Source organism: Lethenteron reissneri, chromosome 24 (genome assembly GCF_015708825.2).
Source record: "Lethenteron reissneri isolate LAM-NWPU_2019-01 chromosome 24, ASM1570882v1, whole genome shotgun sequence".
In the NCBI taxonomy this organism is placed as follows: domain Eukaryota; kingdom Metazoa; phylum Chordata; class Hyperoartia; order Petromyzontiformes; family Petromyzontidae; genus Lethenteron; species Lethenteron reissneri.
In genome coordinates this window covers 1,913,423-1,935,052 of record NC_083802.1, presented here as the reverse complement: position 1 = coordinate 1,935,052, position 21,630 = coordinate 1,913,423, and the positions used below count along the sequence as shown (strand labels likewise).

The following is a 21,630-nucleotide window of genomic DNA, read 5'->3' as shown; positions in this document are numbered from 1 at the left end:
ATATTTACAACATTGGATTGGAGAGTAAACCCACAATATTTACGTCTTCCATAAACACTTGTATGCTTAGCCAGATATTTACCTTGGCTTGCAATAGTACAATGTAATGCACTTACCATTATAGTATCTAGGATTGGTGCTCCTAAACCAAGAGTAGAGTGAATCCGTAATTTTTTTCCAGAATATATTTCATTTGCTTTTCTTTCGAATGATTTGCGTTTATAAGTACCTATGATAGGGGTTTACACGAAACATGTCGCACTCCCTGTCATCTGCTCTGCTTGTTGGCTGCAGGGGACGGCATGGATCAAAGTGGGAACCCGGCCGACGATGAATTTTCTGAGAAGGAGGTGCCATGTCTTATTGTGGAAGACTCGCAGGAGATGCTAACATCAGGAGAGGCTGCATCTAGCTACCAAACACTCATAACGCACAAGCTTACAGCCCTACGAGAACAGCCAGGCAGCCCTGAACTGGTGACTATTATTTGGACTCCTGCACACAATAAATGCTTTTGACTTTAAGTTCTGTTTAATGTCAACTGGTGCTATGTATTGTATTTTAATGTGCTGATATATATTCTTTCCAGTGGAAATTTGGGTTCTGCTGAATGCATTGTGTGTTTAAAATGTGAACCTGACCTTAAATATTGTCCAGCTGCCTTGTAATGTATCGGGCATAAGTGATGTTATTCATAAATATGAAAATAAAATGGCTGCCCGCTAACGTCTCATTTAAGTTAATTGCTGCCTTGAACTTTTGATATGAATACTAATGACAAGTTATTAATTGCAACTCCCTTTTTCTGTGTTATCTACAAAATATCTTTGTAATGCGGTCACCTACATATTCAGAAGTTGGGAAAGGATTCGATTTTTTTTTGCTGTCAAAAATATATGCCACATTTACATATGCAGGGCCTTTCATTTAGTATGTACGCATGGAGGGGAAGGGGGGGTTAACCCCGGCAGACCTGGTCTTCACCTGAGGACGGCTGCTTGCGTTGTGGCCGAAACGTCGTGAGAATTATTTTATTATGTTTTATTTTTATTATTTTATTATTTCCCTTCTACGTGACTTTACCGAAAGAACCAATAAGATGACAAGTCCTTGTTTTTGCTGCTCATACCTGTATTTAATATTTGTAGTTTTTGTGCAGGTTTCTACTATTACAGAAAATCAAGATTGAAAACGTATTTCATTGCAACTTGAATGATTGTTAGAAAGTTACTGGAGAATAATATTAGATGGGAATAGGTTGTCCCCTTTTTTTGGCAACAAACAGGTGTTAAAATGTTAGAACACCAAACTTAAACCTTTTACAAGGAATCATGTCTGCATTAACCACAATGCTTGTGGTCAGAATGCAAACAAAAAGACATACTCTGATAATATATGCATTGTCTTTGAAACTGATTGGTCCACACCAGAGACAGCTTTCTTTTGAGCCACAAGTTCGTGTGGTTAATGCAGACAGGATTTCTTGAATAAGAATTGTTTGGTGTTTTAACATCTTGACACCTGTTTTATTGCCAGAAAGGGTAAAACCTATTGTTATAACGTCTATTTAGTTTAGACTAGGCTGCCCTGTGCTGCATAGTTTAATGTTGCATATTTAGTTTAATGTTGCATATTTGATTAAGCACATATCAATAATACACCAATTAGATTTAGAAGCCAGATTATTAAGATTGTATGTTTTTTTCACGTGAAACCGAGTGTAAAATAAAAAATGACACAAAAGAGGACAAAGAGAGCAGATAAATCGAAACACACTGACAAAGGGAGAAACAAAAATAGACTTAGAGATAAAAAAACAGACGCATGCAGATTGGGAGAGGAGACAAAAGATAGGGAAACAGGAGACAAAGACAGGGACAGTGAGAGCCAAGGGAGATAGACTTGCTAATTTGTTTACATAATTTCAGTAAACAATGCGATTGTTTTTTTAAAAATGGTCCTAGAAAATAAGTTATGGTGGGTACAACCTCAACAATCAACTTCTCATGAATGTCAGTATTTTTGTTATGGAAATCAAAGCTTTAAGGTTGGATATTTTTCAGGCACTACTGTCCACACCTGGAATGTCTGCACATCAGAAGATAAGCACAGATGTGCTTGATGGAGCACATAGGCCAGACCCTGCACCCTCAGAATCGTGTAGCTTAGAATTAGGCACTACGCCTCATCTTAAAGGTAAGCCTGGACATATAAGCAGATTGCACCTTTGATAATAATAAGTAAATCAGTTTTTAAATATGTCATGAAATAACCTTGGTCTTCAGCCAAGAATTGTTTTCTGTCCAGTGTTTCTCAGCAGCATCTTTTAAGCAGGTAAATGTTGAAATGGGCTTGAATTGTCAAGTCCAATTATCACAGTGTGGCCTTTTAAACAGATGCTGCTGAGGTTACCTGGTGTTATAGATAAGAGCTCTCTGCACACACTATGGGGATATTCAGCACAATATAGAAACAATTGATAAAACAATAATGCAGTCTTAGTGGCTTGTGGTATTATATGCATGGCGATGTGTCCGTCATTCACACCATCTCACTTGCGTGACATTCTACAGGGTCAAGGGAGGACTTATTCTGACCAATGAATCCAGGCACTTAAGTTATTGTATTTTAACTTTGTTTAACCTTTTGAAATACAATTCCATCGGCCTATTTTACTTCTGGACATTCTGGACTATTATTTTCCAGCAGCATTTGTTTAAGCTGACGAACTCGACTTTTGATTTCAACTCTGAGTCTCAGCGGCAGAATGTGGCATTTTTAAACAACTGCCTTTGGATTTGTGCAGATAAGCAGACATCTGTTGTTAAAGATGCCTTCGAGCAGCCTGCCACTGAGGTGGTGAAACCCAGCAGTGTCGAAGAGGCCTCGTCTGCCGGATCTACAAAGAAGAGGTACACATTTTAAGTGTATATTGCGCTGCTGTTATACAGATTAACGACATTTTAAACGTGATATACATGACTCTTCAGAAAATTACACTGAATTTAAAATGGGAATATTTAGAAATGTAAAGTTAGTGAAATATAAGTTGGTATATTGTGTTTGTGTAGTATCTTTTCTACGAACAAGTATGGCCCTATTAAATGTTTCCCAAAAACACTTCAAAGGGTCACACCTGATCTAAATTAACTGAGGAAATTGTTCGCATCACAATAGTGGAGAACAATAATGAAGACCAGTTAACATTGAGCTGAGTATACTTTCCATATTTCAGCTGTTAGCTTATTCCATTGATGCAATATAAACATCTCAAAGCCAAACATATGCGATTAGGCAGAGGTGAAACAGTAGTGACTTGGTAAAAAAAAGAAATAGGGATTAAAAGATACACTCATGACAAGAGGTAGGGGTGGAATATGGAGAGGTGAATGATCAAGTAGTAATGGCCATGAAGGATGTTGATGATACTTGATCTGCAGGTTGATTTGGAGCCAATAGATCACCTTTTACATGCTTAAGCGAGAATTCTGGCAGGTTAATTTTGTATTTTCTTAATCTCAACATGAAAGCTCAACTGGAAGACATGTCCATAGTAAGAGAAAATATGTGGGTCACAGTAAGGATTAATTAAGGTATTTACAATTGCCAGAGATGTTGCCTAGCTTGTGACATAAAGTGAATATATTAGGGCTAGATACTGTATGTAGCCAACCATGCTAATCTGAGCATGTGTCATTGCCTACTTTTGCCTTTTTTCAAAAGTAAGAGCAAATGAAAGTGTTTTTTTTTATTCACTGAAAAATATAAACCATATGCTGCCTTTTGGGTTTATCTCGCATTTGAAAAAAATGGAAGGTAAACCGTTGTGTGGCTTGTGGCTAATGCAGTTTGTGTGCAATAGCCTCCCGCCTACCCAGGTCTACCGCATGGCAGAGCGGACTGTGCATATGTTGCTGCATGGGGGACTGAGGCTGGAGCCATCGGAGCACGCGCCTTCCACTGGTAACGTGTCGGGAGTAGTGGAGTTGACCATGGCGGGCGATGATGCAGAGAGGGTGGACGAGTCCTGCACACAGGAAGACATGTTTGAATGTAAGTAAAACAAATGTCAGTTCTCATGATTGAATACCATAAGTTGTCTCAAGTACCTGCATGCTGCATCAATGCACAGACATTGTGAAATAACCTTTGTGGTCCTGTGCATAATGCCACACCTCAGGTGTACACATACTTCATTTTGTATTTGCAGGTACACATTTACAGCAACAACTTTCATATGTTTTATCTGTATAAATTGAATGCATTAGATTCCTCAAAGTGCAGATTGGTTCCTCAAAGTGATGAAGGACACTATATGCCGAACTCCCTGTGTAACTTGTTTAGGGAGTGCAGAGGGCCGCCAAAGTAGTATAGCTGTGCTTCTGTCGCAAATGTGTATGTGTTCATGCATGCATAAAATGTATGCACATTGTATGCCTACACGTGTGTTTTTATGTTACATATGTAGTGTGTTCAACTGAGTCACAGACGTACTCTTTGGAGGCAACAAATTTATTAATACCAACACAAGGGGTGACTGCCCCTTAACCAGATAACAACCTATGGTGGTGGACCAGCAGGCTAACTGCACTAATTACACAGTAACTAGCTACAACGGACCGGACCACAGCTCGGGTCCAGGTCCACGTGTTGGAGAGTCTGTAGGACGTAGAACGTAGATTTTTTCACGATGACAACAGCAGCCGGTCCCTCTCGGGGACCCGGCTTATATCCTTTGTGGCGTGGCTGGCCCCGCCCTTAGCCACGACCACCTTCGAGAACCCTCGAGCAGGATCTTTACCCTGACACGTGACCACCCCTAGCCCCCACCTGGGGGCCCTGTGTAGACTTTACTGGTCACGTGTCCTTCGGGGTAAACCAGAGTGCCATGGCGCTGAGTAACCCCATTCCCATGGCCGGCACTCTCACACCCTATCCTGTCGGGGTCGGCACTGCACACAGAGCGTGGTTCCATCCAGCACTCCCAGTCAGTGCTCACCGAGCCCCTCTCGGGCCGCTACTGCACCCACATATACGTGGTGCCCGCGATGTGAATACACCGCACGCCGTGCTTCTATAGGGCCGGCATTACACAGTGACATCCGCGATGTCACTACAGTTGTATTAAAATTGATGTAATATAATTTGTTAGGCTATAGTTATTTAAAAAAAAATCGATTGTCAATTAAGTGCTTTTTAAATTGTTGAGTTTTAAACCTAGAATGTTCCAGCTCTGACATAAATAACGGTGTGGTGGTGTGGCATGCACAGACAATTAATGGCATGTACTAATTGAATGAATATCTTCATTATGAAACATCTGTTATTTCTATGGAGTTGTTATATTTTGACTTTATAAGCTTTGTTAACATTTTTTCTATGACATTCCACGTATTATGTATAAATATCACTGTGCTTATAAACATTTATTAAACTATATATTTTTAAATGAAATGTAAAGCTGTTGGGATAAGCATAATACAATATAATTTATCAAGGATAGGTCATACATTTAATGTCTTGATATTTTAAGAACATTTTAAATATATTGGTATTGGCCTGCTGAAATAATGTGACTTCATTTTGTGGAAAGTATTGAGCATTATAGACCAAAATTCATTCTCGTTGCATTTTTAAGCATATTTAAACAACTTAGATATGACACTGCACCTTAACGTTTATTGTGATGCTTAAGAACGTATCGTAAAACATGTCCTTAACAATAGGCTTGTGCGTATATTATTGATGTGAGTCATACATGACCAAACTTGCAAACAAATTGCATGTGGTGCGTCCTCTATATAAGAACCATTATCACAAGTTGAAATGCACTCATGTGTACCGCATGTTGCTGCCAGGTTCACAGACCCTTGAAAGTCAGGCCAAGCCACTTTCTCCATGCTACACGCCCGTGGACTCCCTCAGAGTTCTTCACCTGTCTGGACACCAGCCCCTGGCCTCTGAGAGCCTGTCTACTGAGTAAGAACTGTATATACACAAGGCTTTATTTCATGTTGTACATGTTTTGCTGTTAATGTTTACTGGTAAGCAAAATGCATCTAACTTTTTGTTTAGGTTTATATTGTGGATTTTCAATAATGAATAGTTTTAAGGGTATGATATTGTAATGGGATAGCATGTGTGTATTTGCACAGCTGCATTTTGCCAACTGCTGTAATTCACAATTAGCGAAACATACTTCCAGGCCAACTGTCACAACCGGAATACAGGAATACCTTGCACTTTCGTCTGGTTAGGGACCAGAGCATGGACGAATGTCAAAGCAGAGCTTTTATTTAGCTTGCAAATTTATTTTGGCCAGCGAAAACATATTGTGCAAATAACTACAGCAAATATAAAAACGTACATCCAAATAACTACAGTAACTATGTAACACATGCATGCGAAACCTAAATAAACAAATAAAAGAAAAATAAACATTATAAATAAACAAATAAATACATAAACAAAAAACTAATAAGCAAAACTAAATAAATAAATTGTGCCTTCAAATATATGTATTGTGTAAGTGGACAATGAATATATTGGTGATTTAGGGGGAATCTAGATTCATAAAATAGGAAGGAGAAAATTGGTGAGGATGAAGTTCATCATCAGAACCGGAAATCAATCTCTTTATTTTTGGAGAAGGGGACTTGGATGGAGATCTAACAGGGGCTGGGGCTGATGTTGATGGCTCGGAATCTGAAGGGTTAGGGGGAGGGATGACTGGCGATGGTTGTGGTGGTTGCTTCTTGAAAAAGAAAACCAAGGAACTACATCACGAGGCCTCCTTTGCCAGTACCAAAATATTATAATAGGGTTTTTCCCCTTTTTTCTGGCGACAAAACTGAAACCTTTTGCAAGGAATCATGTTTACATTAACCATAATACTTGCAGTCAGAATGCAAACAAAAAAACAACACTGATAATTTATGCATTGTCCTTGAAACTGATTGGTCCACACCAGAGACAGGTTTCCTTAGAGCCTAGTCTCATACGGTGTTCGACCAGATGACGCCAAAATGCGCACAGTTCAATGACAACGCACAGAGTAATGAGGGCTCGGGGTAAGCATCTACATCATGAAGCTTCCTTTGCCAGTACCAAAATATAATAATAGGGTAATGTCCTCGTGACTTCGCCGAGAATTTATAGAAAGGTACTAGCCCTTCTGGTGGCAACCTTTGAGTAATGGAGTCTTTACAAATATCCCTATCTGGATGATATTCTCACCAGGGAGTTGGTCAGGTAGGCCCTGTTGCTCATTGCCCAGCATGTTTTTCATCAGCTGGTCAAACACAGGATTTTGGAGGCTGACGCCATCCAGTGGTGCTGGAGGGCTCACGTATAGTGGCTGTTCCATCCCAAGGTCAGTGGGGGTTTACGTCGGACAGTATAAATACACTGGAACTGAGAGCAATTTTGAACACTTACGAGGCTTTTAGTCATTAACCAGGAGGAGGGTCCTTGTGCGCTATGACAATGTCAAGGCAGTGGCAGTGGTCAACCATCACAGCTCACTTCACTTTCAGAAGCTGATGCACGTTGCATTGGAAATCTTTTTCTGGGCTCAGCCACTTTGGATATCAATCACTGGCAGCAGTCTACCTCAAGAACATTTCCAATCTTGCAGTGGATCAGATGAGTAGGTGGAGGTGAGGCAGCCTTCATAAAAGTCTTCTCTATCTGGCCTGGTGGCAACCGGAGAAGTACAGGTGACCCCGACTTACGATGGCTCGACTTGAGAACCCCCGTTTTTACGACCTTTCTTGTAGCAGCTAAGACCCTCACAGTAACGACCAAAACTCATATTTACGACCGCCTATGGACTGCTACTGACGCTGAGTCGATTGACGACGAGTCTGGCATGTTCTGTATACGTGACAACCCTTACTAGTTGGCTGTGTCGGGTGGTGGCGGGTTTTAATGACACATTTATATATTTACACGATCTAACTCAAAAAACCTCAATTATGGAAGAGGAAATGTGATGCACGTGCAGAACAGTACTTAAGGATTTAAAATGTAAATGTTTGTTTTTGCTTAATAAATGTTTATAAAAGTTACAATTATTTTTTGTTATGGTTATTTTCATTTATTTTCGTGGCCAATTTTGGTATTTTTATGGCATGTAATAGGTTTTCAGGAACGGAACCCGAATGTAAAACATTGCGCATATGGGAGATGAGGGTTCGACTTACAATGGCTCGACCTGCGACTCGTCCAGGAACCAATTAGGTCGTAGTTGCGGAGGTCTCCTGTACCTAACAGATATGGCTTGGGTGATGCCAAGTCCTCCAAAAAAATGTCTGATTAATCAATCTGACAAATGATTAACCACTTTTTTTTATAGTAGCGAATAATACAGTGTAGCTTTAGATGTGGACGTAGATCAGTAGTTTGTCAGAACTGGTGGTTTCTGAGATGATTACTCGAGAATTTCCATGGAGAAGTGAAATTCTCGGAAGTTCTTTATTGCAGAGTTTCTGTGATTTCCATTGTGTTAATGTGAGATTTGCATTGCAGGTGCTCTGAGGACATGGTAGCTCCCTCTCCCAATGCCTACCGCTCCACACCTATCATTATACCATCCTCCCCAACAGCCCATGATTCTCAAGACAGCAGTCTGGGTAAGGACTTGATTTTATGTCATTGTTCATGAATTTGGTATCTTGAAAAAAGCTCAAATTTTTGTTATTAAACAATGACAATATGGAAGAGGATCACCCTGTACTTTGAGTGCATGGTTTGTTGCATTTATCAAACATTCAAGACTGAAAACCTCTAATTACTACATACAAATACATTGATAGTGTCCGTTTACAAAGGGTGACATTAAAATACAGGATATTTACCTTCCCCCACAGCTCCAATTAGCACGGTTAGCTATGTATGGTGCGAAATAAATTCAACACAACATGGCAGCTATATGGAAAACTGAATGAATAAGATGTAATTTTGTACCAAGGTATAACAAAGTTTAAAAACTTATAACATTAAAGGTTTACACTGGATAATAATATCTGAATTCAAATAAAATAAATGTGTGATATGTCACTTGTCATACCCAACCTATTGTTAAACACTTAAAGTGAGCTCTATGCATGTGCAATGCAGCACATTATTGGCTGTAGTAATACAGGTGGTTGTAGGAATACAGGTGCAGTATTGATCATGACTTTTTGCAGATATGGAGGAGCCCATGGATGTTCTAGCTGCTACATCTCCCTGCAAGTCTGATGAGCCTATGGAGACGCAATCCCCAACCTGCACCACTCCTCTTCCGGCCGAAATTCCCAAATGTAAGCAGATATGTTGGTACATTTGATTTATATATGTTTTGAGAAATGTATGGTATTCTGCTTTGGAATAAGTTTACAGCAAAGCTTATTTTCTTCAGAATGTTTGGTAAAGCAATTGATACTTAACAAGGAAGATTGTTGTTTGAAACATTGATCAGGCACTGTTTTCCCTTTCACGGGCACTAACACTAATGTACCCAACCACTGCTAGAGATAAATTTTTACTTTCCTTCATAAATGCCAAGATTCTGAGGCAACATTAACCCCGCTTGAACTGTGCGTTATCCAAAAACACTTAATTGGCTTTGGCTTCTATTTCCTCGGAATAGTTCACATATAATACATTGTTACCATTGACATTGTTTTTCTTCATTTTCACCAGAATACACCATGAATCACTTTTATATCACTTCCTTGATTTAATTAATCTAAAAGACATATTTCTTCTCACGAGTTCGCTATCTCCTATTTGCATTCTTTTGTTTTTAGCTCTGATGCCTCTCTAACATGCAGTGTTTTTCACACTGCATATCCATCCTCTCCAAGTACCGTCTCATCTGTTGTCTCACTGTAGCTCTGATTGTCTCATCAGACCCAATTTCCTATATTTATCATTTGTTTCTTGTCTTTTAGTTCTGGTATCCCTTCACCTCTCTTTTGTTGTACATGGATTTTTATATATTGTTATGCATAAAAATAAAATATATTATTTGGTTCTAACTGCCCAGAAACCTAGTTATAGTCAATATTTGGTATTCAACTGAGTTGTAAAAAGTGCTCTTTGGGGAATCCCAAGTTTGCAGGGTGTCACATTGATACCAGCTCAGTCTTAACACTAGGAACTACGCAACACAGCTGGATCTACACTTCATTAATGTGGGACACCAGACTAGGAGGAAGCAGTTTCTTTGTGAGATCTCAGAGCACATGCAGGTGTAGGTAGAATTAGAAACTCGGGCAATGCGGAAGTCATCCTGGGAACCAACTTATTTGGAAATGTTGGCTATAGTTTGCATTCACAATCATGTATGGAAAGCATGAACCAGTAAGCTAATTGTTCACAAAAATATACAATCTATAGTATTGCTTTTATGTTATGTAATGTATTGTAATGAATAACAATAGTGTTGTATACACTTAGACTTCGCTTAGCGCTTAATATGCGTTCCTAGAGAAGTTAACTCGAATAATATCAGCACTCAAAGGGGTCATTATACCATTGTATATATATAGGAAGTAAACGCACATCGGCGGGCAGGCATGTTTGATAAAGACTGGCAAGCGCTGCTTGGCTCAGAGCATTCGTCGTTCTCATTGGCTGAGCGAATGTAAACAAAAAATGGCGGGTGCATTTCCTTGGCGCTGTGTGTTCTCACTCGTAAAAGCTTTTCATATTTTTGGATTTTCTTTTTTTTGTAAAAAAAAATCTCCAGGACAAAGAATGATATAACGAATCGGCGTTCTATGGTGTAGCGCTAAGCGACATCTGTCTGTATTGTATAATTCAAAGACAAAATTGCGTGACCATGCCCAGAACTGATTATGGAACTTCTGTGGGAAAACAAAATGGAACCGTATTATTTTGTACGCAGTAAAATCCCGGCTTGCCAGATCTCGTCTTTCGCTGCACCATTTCTGGATAAATCATTTAAAATAATTCCCTGCAGCATTCAGCACCAATTAGAGCACACGAGTTGCAGTGCACGCACATGTTTTGTAACTGCATGTTGCTCTGTAGCCTCGTCTTGCCTTCTGCTCCTCCGTGTTCTCTTTCATCATCTCACTTTACTTTCATCCTTTTTTGTCTTTTAAAAATTCATTTTCGCGTGTTTTTATTCAATGTTTTTTTTACTTATTGGAGGGCACCAACACACCTTAATGGTAGTACAGTGCAGTAGATTTTGATTTGCACTATACATGTGTTTTATAGTCTAAATTAACATTACAATGATTTAGACATTGTAAATATGTAACTTGAATTTTGAATGCTTTCTATGGTTTATAGAGCAATTTAAGTGTAGTATTGATTTTAATTATTTTTGTGGCTAGTCACACTTTTCAGCTAGCCGGACCAGTTCTCCCCCCTGTTAGTCCGGCTAGCCGAGGCTTTACTCGATATAGATTTCTCTAAATGTTATTTTCGGAAATTAGTCACCAGAGAGGTGCAAATGACATGACAGGTAAAACCACTGTGGCTGTGACTGGATGTGAATACTTTTGGCGTGAGATTGAAAATTATTAATCCACCCAGAGACATCTTCAGTTTGACATTTGGCATCTTGTTAATTAGCTGTAAACGAATATATTTTCCTTAAATTCCCACTTCCAGCAGGAAGATGGCGTGTCAAGACGATTTTGGCGCTTCACGCCAATTATCAGCTATTTTGCTTGTGACTAGCAACAGTGAGCACATCATCCAAAGTATACATGATGGTACTGATGTGTGCGTTCATCTTGGTGGTGTTGCTTGCATGTCTTGGTCTAATAGTGTCTGCATAAATCATTTGGAGAGTGGTCAAATGCCCTCTCCTCATCTGATGGGGCAACATAAAAAAAACATCGCGAATTCTATTTCCCGCGACTTCCCAGTCAAAACACCAGATACATTGACAATATAGAGAGATAAATAAATGAATGCTATTTGAGTGGACGTCAGCCCACATAGCCACAGAGCCACTTTGCAGCCTCCTCCTCCAGCACTTGCACGGCAACCAGTGCGCCCGGCACTCCCTGATGCACTTTACAGCCAAAGCTGATCTGTGCCATGGTCTCCTGCTCCCCTTGTCACACCGGAAGCGGTTTAACTCCATTATAACGCAAGTTTGCCATGACACGGAGTAACCAGTGGATGTTGTGCAGCCCCATTACAAAGCTCTGAGGTCCCTGGATGATTCAAGGGCATTTTTTCTCTCCAAACCCATATCCTTAACCCCGTTCCTTGCAAAGATAATTAATTCAATATTCCTTCACGGTATCATTGACAATTCTGTATTATAGAGCCTTTTCCATATTTGAAGCTACTTGTGCGATTAATATTAACAGAAGTTTGCCATTGTTTTACAGGCATACCTCATGTACAAGCCACTGCTGCACAGGCAGACAATGAGATCAAGCCTTCTGTTCCGTTGTCACCAAAGCCAGCATCTCAACCTGTTCAAGGGGTACTCAAGAATCCTGAGGAGGCACAAATGCAGAGAGAAGTGCAGACCCAACATGTGACACAGGCTCGGCAGACATCACATGCACACCTGGCTACCCACGAAGCAGACACTCAACATTATACACAACAATTGCAGACACAAAAAAATACCCAAGAGCCACAGACACATAACATGCCACAGCCTCAGCAGGTTACACAGGATGCAGAAATGTTAAAGGTTTCTCAAGATGTACAATTATCGCAAGAATTACAAGAGGCACCACAAGATGAACAGGCTCAGCCACTGCACACTGAGTCTCCTGAAGAGGAACTAACACAGACCAAACAGGCTTCTCAGCAGCCACAGACACACCCGATCACCCAAGAGGCACAAGAACACCACAAATCCCAGGAGGTGAAAACACACCAAGAGGAGACACAAGAACAAGAGAATACAAAGATACATCAGTCGCATAATGTAGCCCAGGCGGCTCATATTCAGGAGAAACCATCTTCTCCAGTTGCCATCTGTATTCCTCCATCAGAACCCGAGTTCTCTCATGTGAGTATAACATTGCGTTTATATATGTTGGAACTTGTATTATAGCAGTTGTATTATGTGATTGCATCATAACGAACTGTAATTCATAAAATTTTGGTTTGGCCAAATTTCTTCTAACATTTTTATTTTAAAAAGCCTTCGTACAACATGCAGCCAACTCTACATTAAGTTTGTAATGCTATCCAATATTCTGTCAGAATACAATTGATTGTGTATAGTTGATATATAATACATGTAGGCTTCACAGCCAATATGATACATGTTTTTTTTGTTTAGGCAACATGATGATTTGACCAAAATTATGTTGTATGACCCTCCACTGCTCATCATGGTCAAACAAATGAAATTGTCAAATGTGCAAGCATATATTGTGCCAATCATTGCATCAGCTTACCGGTTAGTTGAAAAACTATTTTGACTAGAATGTAACATTTTTGATTTAAAGCTTTCGTGACTGCAGGGATTTATATTCTTGGTTCTTTCGGTAAAGTCACGTAGAAGGGAAACGAAAAAAAAAATATAAAACAATACAATTATCACGACGTTTAGATTGCAACACAAGCAATCATCATCAGGTGTGAAAACCACAGCAATTAGATGTAACTTTTTGCTTGAAACTGTGGGAAACATGTTCAGGACAAAACCCTACAATCCAAAATAATCATGTCAACTGACCCGAATTAGAAAGTTCGTTCGTTTCATAATCTGCTTGTCCTGGTGAGGGTCACGGCAGTGCCTCCCTCCATAATGTTGTTTAATTTCAATTGTTGGTTCTGATATTCAATTTCCTGTACACGTGAACTTCTCTTCCTGCAAACGTCATGAAGTCATGGTACCATTGGTTATAATCGAGACATTCCACATTGCATGATTTTTCTATTGGTGTGTCATATTGACCACCTGAATTAACAGGTTGGAATTTGAAGGAAAACGATGGGTGTGAAACGTTTGTTGTTAAAAGTTACGTGTCCGAAATTGACTTGCCAAATGCATTACTCCCGTAAGATTATGAGGCCCATTGTTTTTAATTCTGAATGATAAATATGCGTGAAAAGTAGTGTGTACAGGAGACCTTTGAATATGCCAGGGGTTACTTCCTTGGAAAGTGCCATGAAAGCCAAGACCACGGTATTCAATACTTAAGCCTTCCCGAAATGATAGGGTTAGCTACAAGGCGACAAAAATTACAACTGAAATAAGTACGAAACTGTATGCCAAAAAAACAAACAAACTTAATATTCGAAATTATTTATACATGTAAAAATCCGAGACAAACATTTCTAGACAATAAATAGTACACATACTCAATAAATACTGTACTTACTGATGATGATCATGATGATCCAAGTCAGGTGTGTATGTATGTGTTTGTGCGCGATAGTGCTATCGTTAACGTATTGCGCTACGAACTGGCGACCCGAGTTCCATTCCCGTTCACACCCAACACCAGTGGTGATTATCTGAATCGGTCCTGGGCCTCTCCTAGGTCGACTCGTACTCAAATGAGTACCTTGTGCAATGTGGAAACATCGCCACTTGGGAGACAAAGGCGGCCGGGAGTGGTGCTGACCACCCACCCCTTCATGTGCTGTGCCGGCCTTCATAGGTGATCGCTAACAGCACTTGCTCCAACAGTTTGTTAAGGCTACACCGGGAATCATTGTCTTTGCCCGTGAGGATGCTTGTACGGCTAAGGTAGAGGTGCCAATCCATGTCTTTCCCCACAGTTTTAATTTTAATATTGAGGTAAATGACCTGAAAGATTTAGTATAGTGGTCTTGAAGAACAAGCAGATCTTAGTTTTTTTCTAATCATATATTTTTATTGCTAAAGTCTTGTAATTGTACCTTGACGTTAATTCTCATGAATTCACTTTCCAGGACATTTTTATCCCAACACCTGCAGATGGTATCAATCCCCCAGCCTCCAATGTCCCAAAGCCTGTGGACACACCATTGAACACGGAGCCAATAACTACAGTGCGAAGTGCATCGGATGGCAATCTGAATACCAGTGAAGGAGGAGACGCGTCTTTCCACTTGCAGCTTTTCAGTGAAGAACACACGGAGTCGGACCACCTAGCATCCCTGCAGCAGTTTATATCTTTGCAGGAGTCTCAAAATTTGCAAACCAGCCAAATACCATCAGATAAGCTGGACACAGACACCAAACACGTCAGCCAGTCCGATGTAGTTGAAGATAAAAACAACCAACCAGAAGCAACAACCAACCCTCTGAATAAATCTGAAATGGCTCTAGAGCATGGGCGAGGTGATCCATCCAAATTGGCCAGTGACACGAAGGAAATACAAATTGAATCTGGGCCATCTGTTAATTTGCATTTATGCTCAACTGCGAAAGAGGACACTTCTGAGGATCAGGACAGTGAACCAAATGAAGAAACACAAATTGATGAGGAAATGGAGGAGGCTCTGGATTTCACTGGGAATAATTCATCATTACTGGAAAAGAATACTGATTCTCAGTTACAGGTGATGGAATCTAAGGTTAGTGAGCCTCAAATTAGTTGTCCCCCAAATAAGAGCGAAGATGCTTTAGGAAAACATGGTATTGATAAAGAAACAAAGGTAATTGCCATTGTTCCTGCATTAGAGCCTAGCCATAGTGATTGTGTTTCTTTAGAACCTAGTAATGTAAAAATGGATCAACCTGAACAAAATAAAAATTCACAAACGGAGCTTGCAAAAAGTTCAGAAGCAGTTGAAGCCATGCAAGTTGAAAAAGTTATGGATACCAACACAAGTTTGTCATCACAACCAAAATTTAAATGTCTAGAAGTTATTGATGAGGCTACTGTCAAAAATTCACAAACGGAGCTTGCAAAAAGTTCGGAAGCAGTTGAAGCCATGCAAGTTGAAAAAGTTATGGATACCAACACAAGTTTGTCATCACAACCAAAATTTAAATGTCTAGAAGTTATTGATGAGGCTACTGTCAAAAATCAAGAGCCTCGTAGCCCTCTGGAGGTGGAGTTAGACGGTTCACCGGAGGATTGTGAAGATGACACAGGAGCCGATGTGGCTCTCCACCTGTCACTGTCAGAATCCCAAGCTGAATCACAAATAACCGATTCATCAGTCATCGTGGACAACAGTGTCGGCAACTTGTCAGGCAAAAGCATCCAAAATGGGAACTCCACGGCACCAGTCGATCCCCTAACAAGGTCACTGATTTTAAATGAAAGCGGAACGTCTGAAAAATGTAGTTTGAAGATAACTGACAACGAAACCCAAAATACAGAAGAAGCCGTAGTGCTTGAAAAGCACGCTGCAGAAAGTCAGCATTTCCAAAGCGAACCTATAACAGCACAGCCTAAAGGGTCTGATCAAGATGTCTGCTCACAAAGTAAAGCTGTGAACAAGGATGCAGAAGAGATGCAGATATCACAAAACAAACCAAGGTTGGAAGAATCTGAAGGTGGCTTTCAGGGTAGAGCTGTGGAGGCTGAAGTAAGAAATGTCCTGGAACATGAAACATCACAACAACAAGCAGCAGGGATAGCCAAGCTGTCCTCGTCTGAAGATGATGCTGATAACTCAGTAGTAGAAGAGACCAATAAGACTAACCTATCCTGTTCATCATCTAATGGTATGCGAATACATTCACAGACATACAGGTGTGCAGTTCAGTTTTGTGTGTGGATGTGGGTATGCACATGCATAGAACAGGTGTTTAATAACTGAAAATAATACATTGCAATCTAATCAATTAAAAAAAGGGGAAATATAAATATACCCATATTAGCACTTTCATTGCCTCTTTATTTTTTTACATTGCTTAACATTTTCATTTGGTTATTGGCATAATCTTGTCCACAACTGTATAAGCAACGATAAAGAGGGTTTTCAGAACAATATTAGGAGCTATATTTCCCACAGTTGGATTGGAGAATGAGGTTATAAACAAATTAGGAAAAAAAATAGTCGTCTCTTTATTTCTTCATAGCATAGTCAACATAAAATGAACATTAATTCTAGAAATAATTGAAGAGCATAACAAAGAAGGCTACAAAGGTATATTTAAGATGTATGAGGAAAACAGTCACATACAAGCGATTTTTTTATAAAATAATCGTTGGAGGGACACATCTGGAAAAAAAGCAGTTTGGGGCCCAAACGATGAACTTAATAGGCAGATGACGAGGTATTCTTAGGTTTTTTCGGTTAAGTCACGTGACTTAACCGAAAAAACCTAAGAATATGAATCTTTGCAGTCACGAAAGCTTCAAATATAGAATAGATGACGAGGTGTTGTGGAGGCTTTCTAAATTGGGGTTAAATATTGTAGTTATCAAAATTTCTTGTCGGTTTTTCTACTTCACTCCTTATGTGGAGAGACATGATTATGTATATTCTGCGTATCTATTTGGTTACTTACATTCTCCAGAACACATTGTGAAATGCATATTTGCATGCAACTTCATAGCCACCCACAGCCACTGACTTACTTGTATGTCGTCTAAATTATGGGACCTTGGGCCTGACTTAATTTTGGAACAAGGGCTGGTGGATTCAATGAGTATTGCTGACGTGACCCACATGGGTGTACAATTGGATGAAACAAAGTAGACGCTGTCTTGATGTTTTCATCTTCTCTATATGAATGCAATTTACAAAGGTGCCAAAAGGGAAGTGGCTTAATTGCCAATTTCAAAATCATCCCTACACATGGAATTCTCAGCAATGACAACGCTGTAATGCTAACACATATTCTGTTCCCTCCTCTCAGATGGGACTGCTGATTTGTCTGTAATGAGACTTCTCCCAAGTTATACATTCATAGTTTCTGAGAAATAAAGGGAACAAGTGTGAAAGGAAATTGTGTGACCTTTCAGTGGGGCGTTTCTTTAATTTAAGAATCAGGCTCATTAATTCTGAATAATTTTCTTTTGGAAAAACCTGTTTTGCTAAATTATTAATATTTTTTTTAAAGTTTCGTATCTCTACTTTCAACATGAATAGTTTTGTCATACATGTCAGCTTTTTTGTTTAATTATAATTTCTGCATGATCACTATTGCATGTGCTTCTTCACAAGTTTTGTTTTATTGTGTACAGAAGTGCAGTTCCACTTTACTTTGCCAAAAGAGGGTGAAGTTATCCGGCTGCAGGCCAACATCACCCCACCTCTTATCCGGCAGATGCGACTTGCTCCCCGACACAGCACACCCATTGGTGGGTTACTGCTTCTAATAACGTGTGATATGATCACTAACATTGACTGGTGTTGGGTAACCGATGTGCCTAATAGTTGTACATTGAGAAAGAGAAGCAAAAATACTATCTTTTAGGCTTGTATGGGCAATTGTAGAGCGATATTTCAACACAGATTTGACGAACATAAGTTGTAATTTCTGCATACCGAAGACACTGTTGAGGCTAGCGTACCAAGGAATCAAATTACTGGTTGACATTTACTGTCCAGCAAAGGTGTTAAAAATAATGAAACAGGATAGACATGGCATTTAAAGATTCAGGGCAGTGCCTATGCTTGGTAAGGCAGGATACCATGTAAAACAAACCTTGATTCCGGTGACAATGATGAATTGTATAAGTTATATATTATAATGAGCCATGAAACTTATCTAGTTTTTCTAGCAAACAAAATAATTCAATAACCATTCCCCGATTATATATCACTTTTAACACAAGCACTAAAATTATTTATGACTAATTAATTTGCATATAACCAACCAAATGACCTATTTGATAACATTTTGCTCCCTTTAAAAAAAAAAAGTCTGCACACACCAAGGAGATGAAGAATAACATACACTTATTTAAATCAAATTACCTTTCTCCAAGGCAAGAATTGGGCCAAATATATCTCCCAGAAAAGACTAACGATGATAATTAATTTTTTGCCGCAGGTGGTTCAGAGCCTCCCCGGGCCCCCTCCGCAGCAAGCGACGTAGTGGCCGGAGATGACAGCAAGAGAAACCTTTCACAGGAGGGAGCCCAGCCTAGCCCTTCCTCCCAGCGGAGCCAGGGTGCGCGAGGGGACCTCACCAGCCAGGGCGGGGTACCTGAAAGCCCTTTAACCCCGCAGATACAGGGTAACCAAGAGGACGTGAGCTTTCCAGAAATGCAAGGAATCCAGCAAGAGGAGAACCGGTGTGTAAGGGAAGAAGAGAAGACGAGAGAGCAAATCAAGGGGAAGGAACATGAGAAGACTTCCCTAGAACCAGCACAGATAATCACTTCAACACCCATTGACAATGAGGAACAGCCCCACTTCAGCCTGAAAAGTAAGTCGTTGAGAAATATAGACGATAAGCGATGGCTTTATATAAGCTTATACTTGGTCATACAGTTCTGGCAATGTACATTTTATCAAATAAAAATCTCACCATATTCTTCAGTAACACTGCATCATAACAGGAAAATGTATAATAGGCTGATTGTTTTGGGCACTGGCCATTCAAATCATATAAAGGGCAGAAAAACTTGATGGTTGGAGATTGCACCCTCAGAAAACTGGAAAGTGTTAAGAAAGTTGACAAATGAAGCTTTTTTTACTAGCATAAACAGCTTGGCATGAGTAAACATTCCATCGTAAATAAACCCTTTACATCTAACAAATAGTGTATCTTGCATCACATACTCTAAAAAAGCAGCATTGTTAGATGTCATTAAAGAATTGCATCGTGCGGAAGCCATGTCCACCAGACACTCGGCAATCTACATTGACTTGACAATCACTCAACAGATGTACCAGTCACCTATAACCAAGTACATTCATCAGACGCTACCCACACTCAACAGTTACCTACTCAACTGATGCCTGAAAAAAAATCAAGACACTCAACTTACCCGACATCGCTCACACAATACTCATAACTCAACGAGAGCAGACATTCACCAGACACCCCTCACCTGGCACTCACCTGACTCACACCTCTCATCAGACTGTAACCCACTCACCAATTACAAGGCACTTTTACCGGGTACTCACCACTTGTACCTGATATTCACCGCACACCGCACACCACTCATACACCACTCACTCATACACCACACTCCAGACATTTATTATACACCACTTGCTCGACACCCGACTCTCACTAGACACTCGCCTGACATCTCTCACCATAGGCACTTCTCAGACAGTCATCACTCTCATATTACATTTTGTAAAAGAGGTTGACTCCACATTCAAAGGTTTCATAAGCATATGCAGTAGTGTGTTTTAGCCAGCAGGTGGCGTACCACTCATTCTAAATGTGTCAAGACCATAGACCTCTGGTTTGAGCTCATTTGATTATGCATGACTAAAAATGCTAATGTGAATTTTGTGACAGCTCGTCCTATGGACACATCCAGATAACGAGGATAAGCATTGTGCATCCACCTCTTCTTCCCTTGGCCCAGCCCCCTCTCTTGTGAGCTCCATCCCTTCCTCACTGTGACTCAGCCTCTTCCCCATTCGCCCTGTCCCTTCTCCATTGCCCCCACATTTCCCCAGGGTGGTCCACCACCAGGGTCACAATTTTTTCACCTAATCTCGTGGTAAATTTTATGTATCGTCAAAAACACGAGCATAATAGGCACACATAAAGTGAGCAAAATTAGTGTATAGTCTTAAATTATGCCTTCAAATTATTAAATATTTCCTGTTTACCTGAAGTAAAAAAAAAAAATAAGCAGCACCAGGGCCAGCAGAGATTATCATGGGACCCAGAATTTGGAGAACTTGAATAGCTTAGCTAGACATAGCAGACTTTTCTTTCACTCTCTTACCCTCTATTGTCTTTTTTGCTGTTTCACAAAAAAAATACTTGTTTACGACACATGCAGAGGTCATCAGATTCATTATCAGGTATAACATCACCCCTGTGATCTCTTTATGCACTGTGGTCTCGCCACAAATGTGCAGACGCAAATCCTTAATAATATACACTGACTGTGAAAGGAATGTTTCTGTAATATATAATTTTTTAATACATCGCCATCAGCCATAACCAGCCCACGACTAGATGAAGTCATCCCAATGCCTGCGCCATCTCCAATGGGCCTACAATGCAAACATCCACCTCGCACCAGCAAGGGAGTGGATTTTATTGCTCCATCTTTGCGATGACCATCCCCTCGGAAGCATTCCCCCCCAGGGGATGCAAATTCAATGTTATGCTTGCGCACAGGCCAAAATCCCTTCCAGGCCAAGCCCAATTACTGGACAGCAAAAAATGCCTTCAATCTGTGTATGTTCTCGAATATGTTTGTGAAAGAAGACATTATTCAGTACCTGCATACACTTTTATTACGTAATGTTTATAATGTTATGTAATGCTTTTTTTTCTTTCAGAACCAGAAATACAAATGGAAGAGTTCATAGAAGATGAATTGAGGCGAGTATTTCAAAGTTTGTTGTTCAACCTTAGACTTGCTATAAATGTTATTCTCATTATATTAATCAATTAACTATTTTAAACCTTGTTTGAAAGCATCGCATTAGCGTTGTAATCTGCTTGGCACAATGAATCTAAAAGATGACACAATATAAATAATGCATTGGAACGTATATGGCAAGTCCTCTATTAACTTTGGGAATGCGTCCCTGGAAAATGGGACATTCGTCACGACAATGTAAATAGAAATCTATTTT

At 39.9% G+C, this 21,630-nt stretch overlaps 1 protein-coding gene across 4 annotated transcripts in view; it reads left to right on the top strand.

Annotated features, from left to right (window-relative positions):
- Nucleotides 1-21,630, top strand: part of TP53BP1 (tumor protein p53 binding protein 1) — a 63,870-nt gene that overhangs the window by 5,215 nt on the left and 37,025 nt on the right. For 2 of the 4 annotated variants that reach the window (XM_061557937.1, XM_061557940.1), the window contains exons 3-15: nt 295-476; nt 2,064-2,196; nt 2,807-2,912; nt 3,863-4,053; nt 5,859-5,979; nt 7,292-7,372; nt 8,530-8,633; nt 9,192-9,305; nt 12,369-13,006; nt 14,887-16,615; nt 18,084-18,200; nt 18,896-19,273; nt 21,331-21,373. In XM_061557937.1, the coding sequence (XP_061413921.1) occupies nt 303-476; nt 2,064-2,196; nt 2,807-2,912; nt 3,863-4,053; nt 5,859-5,979; nt 7,292-7,372; nt 8,530-8,633; nt 9,192-9,305; nt 12,369-13,006; nt 14,887-16,615; nt 18,084-18,200; nt 18,896-19,273; nt 21,331-21,373 (3,929 nt within the window). In that variant the 5' untranslated portion in view covers nt 295-302. The remainder of the gene's footprint in view (nt 1-294; nt 477-2,063; nt 2,197-2,806; nt 2,913-3,862; nt 4,054-5,858; nt 5,980-7,291; nt 7,373-8,529; nt 8,634-9,191; nt 9,306-12,368; nt 13,007-14,886; nt 16,616-18,083; nt 18,201-18,895; nt 19,274-21,330; nt 21,374-21,630) is intronic. The other 2 variants (XM_061557938.1, XM_061557939.1) reach the window with 2 other exon arrangements.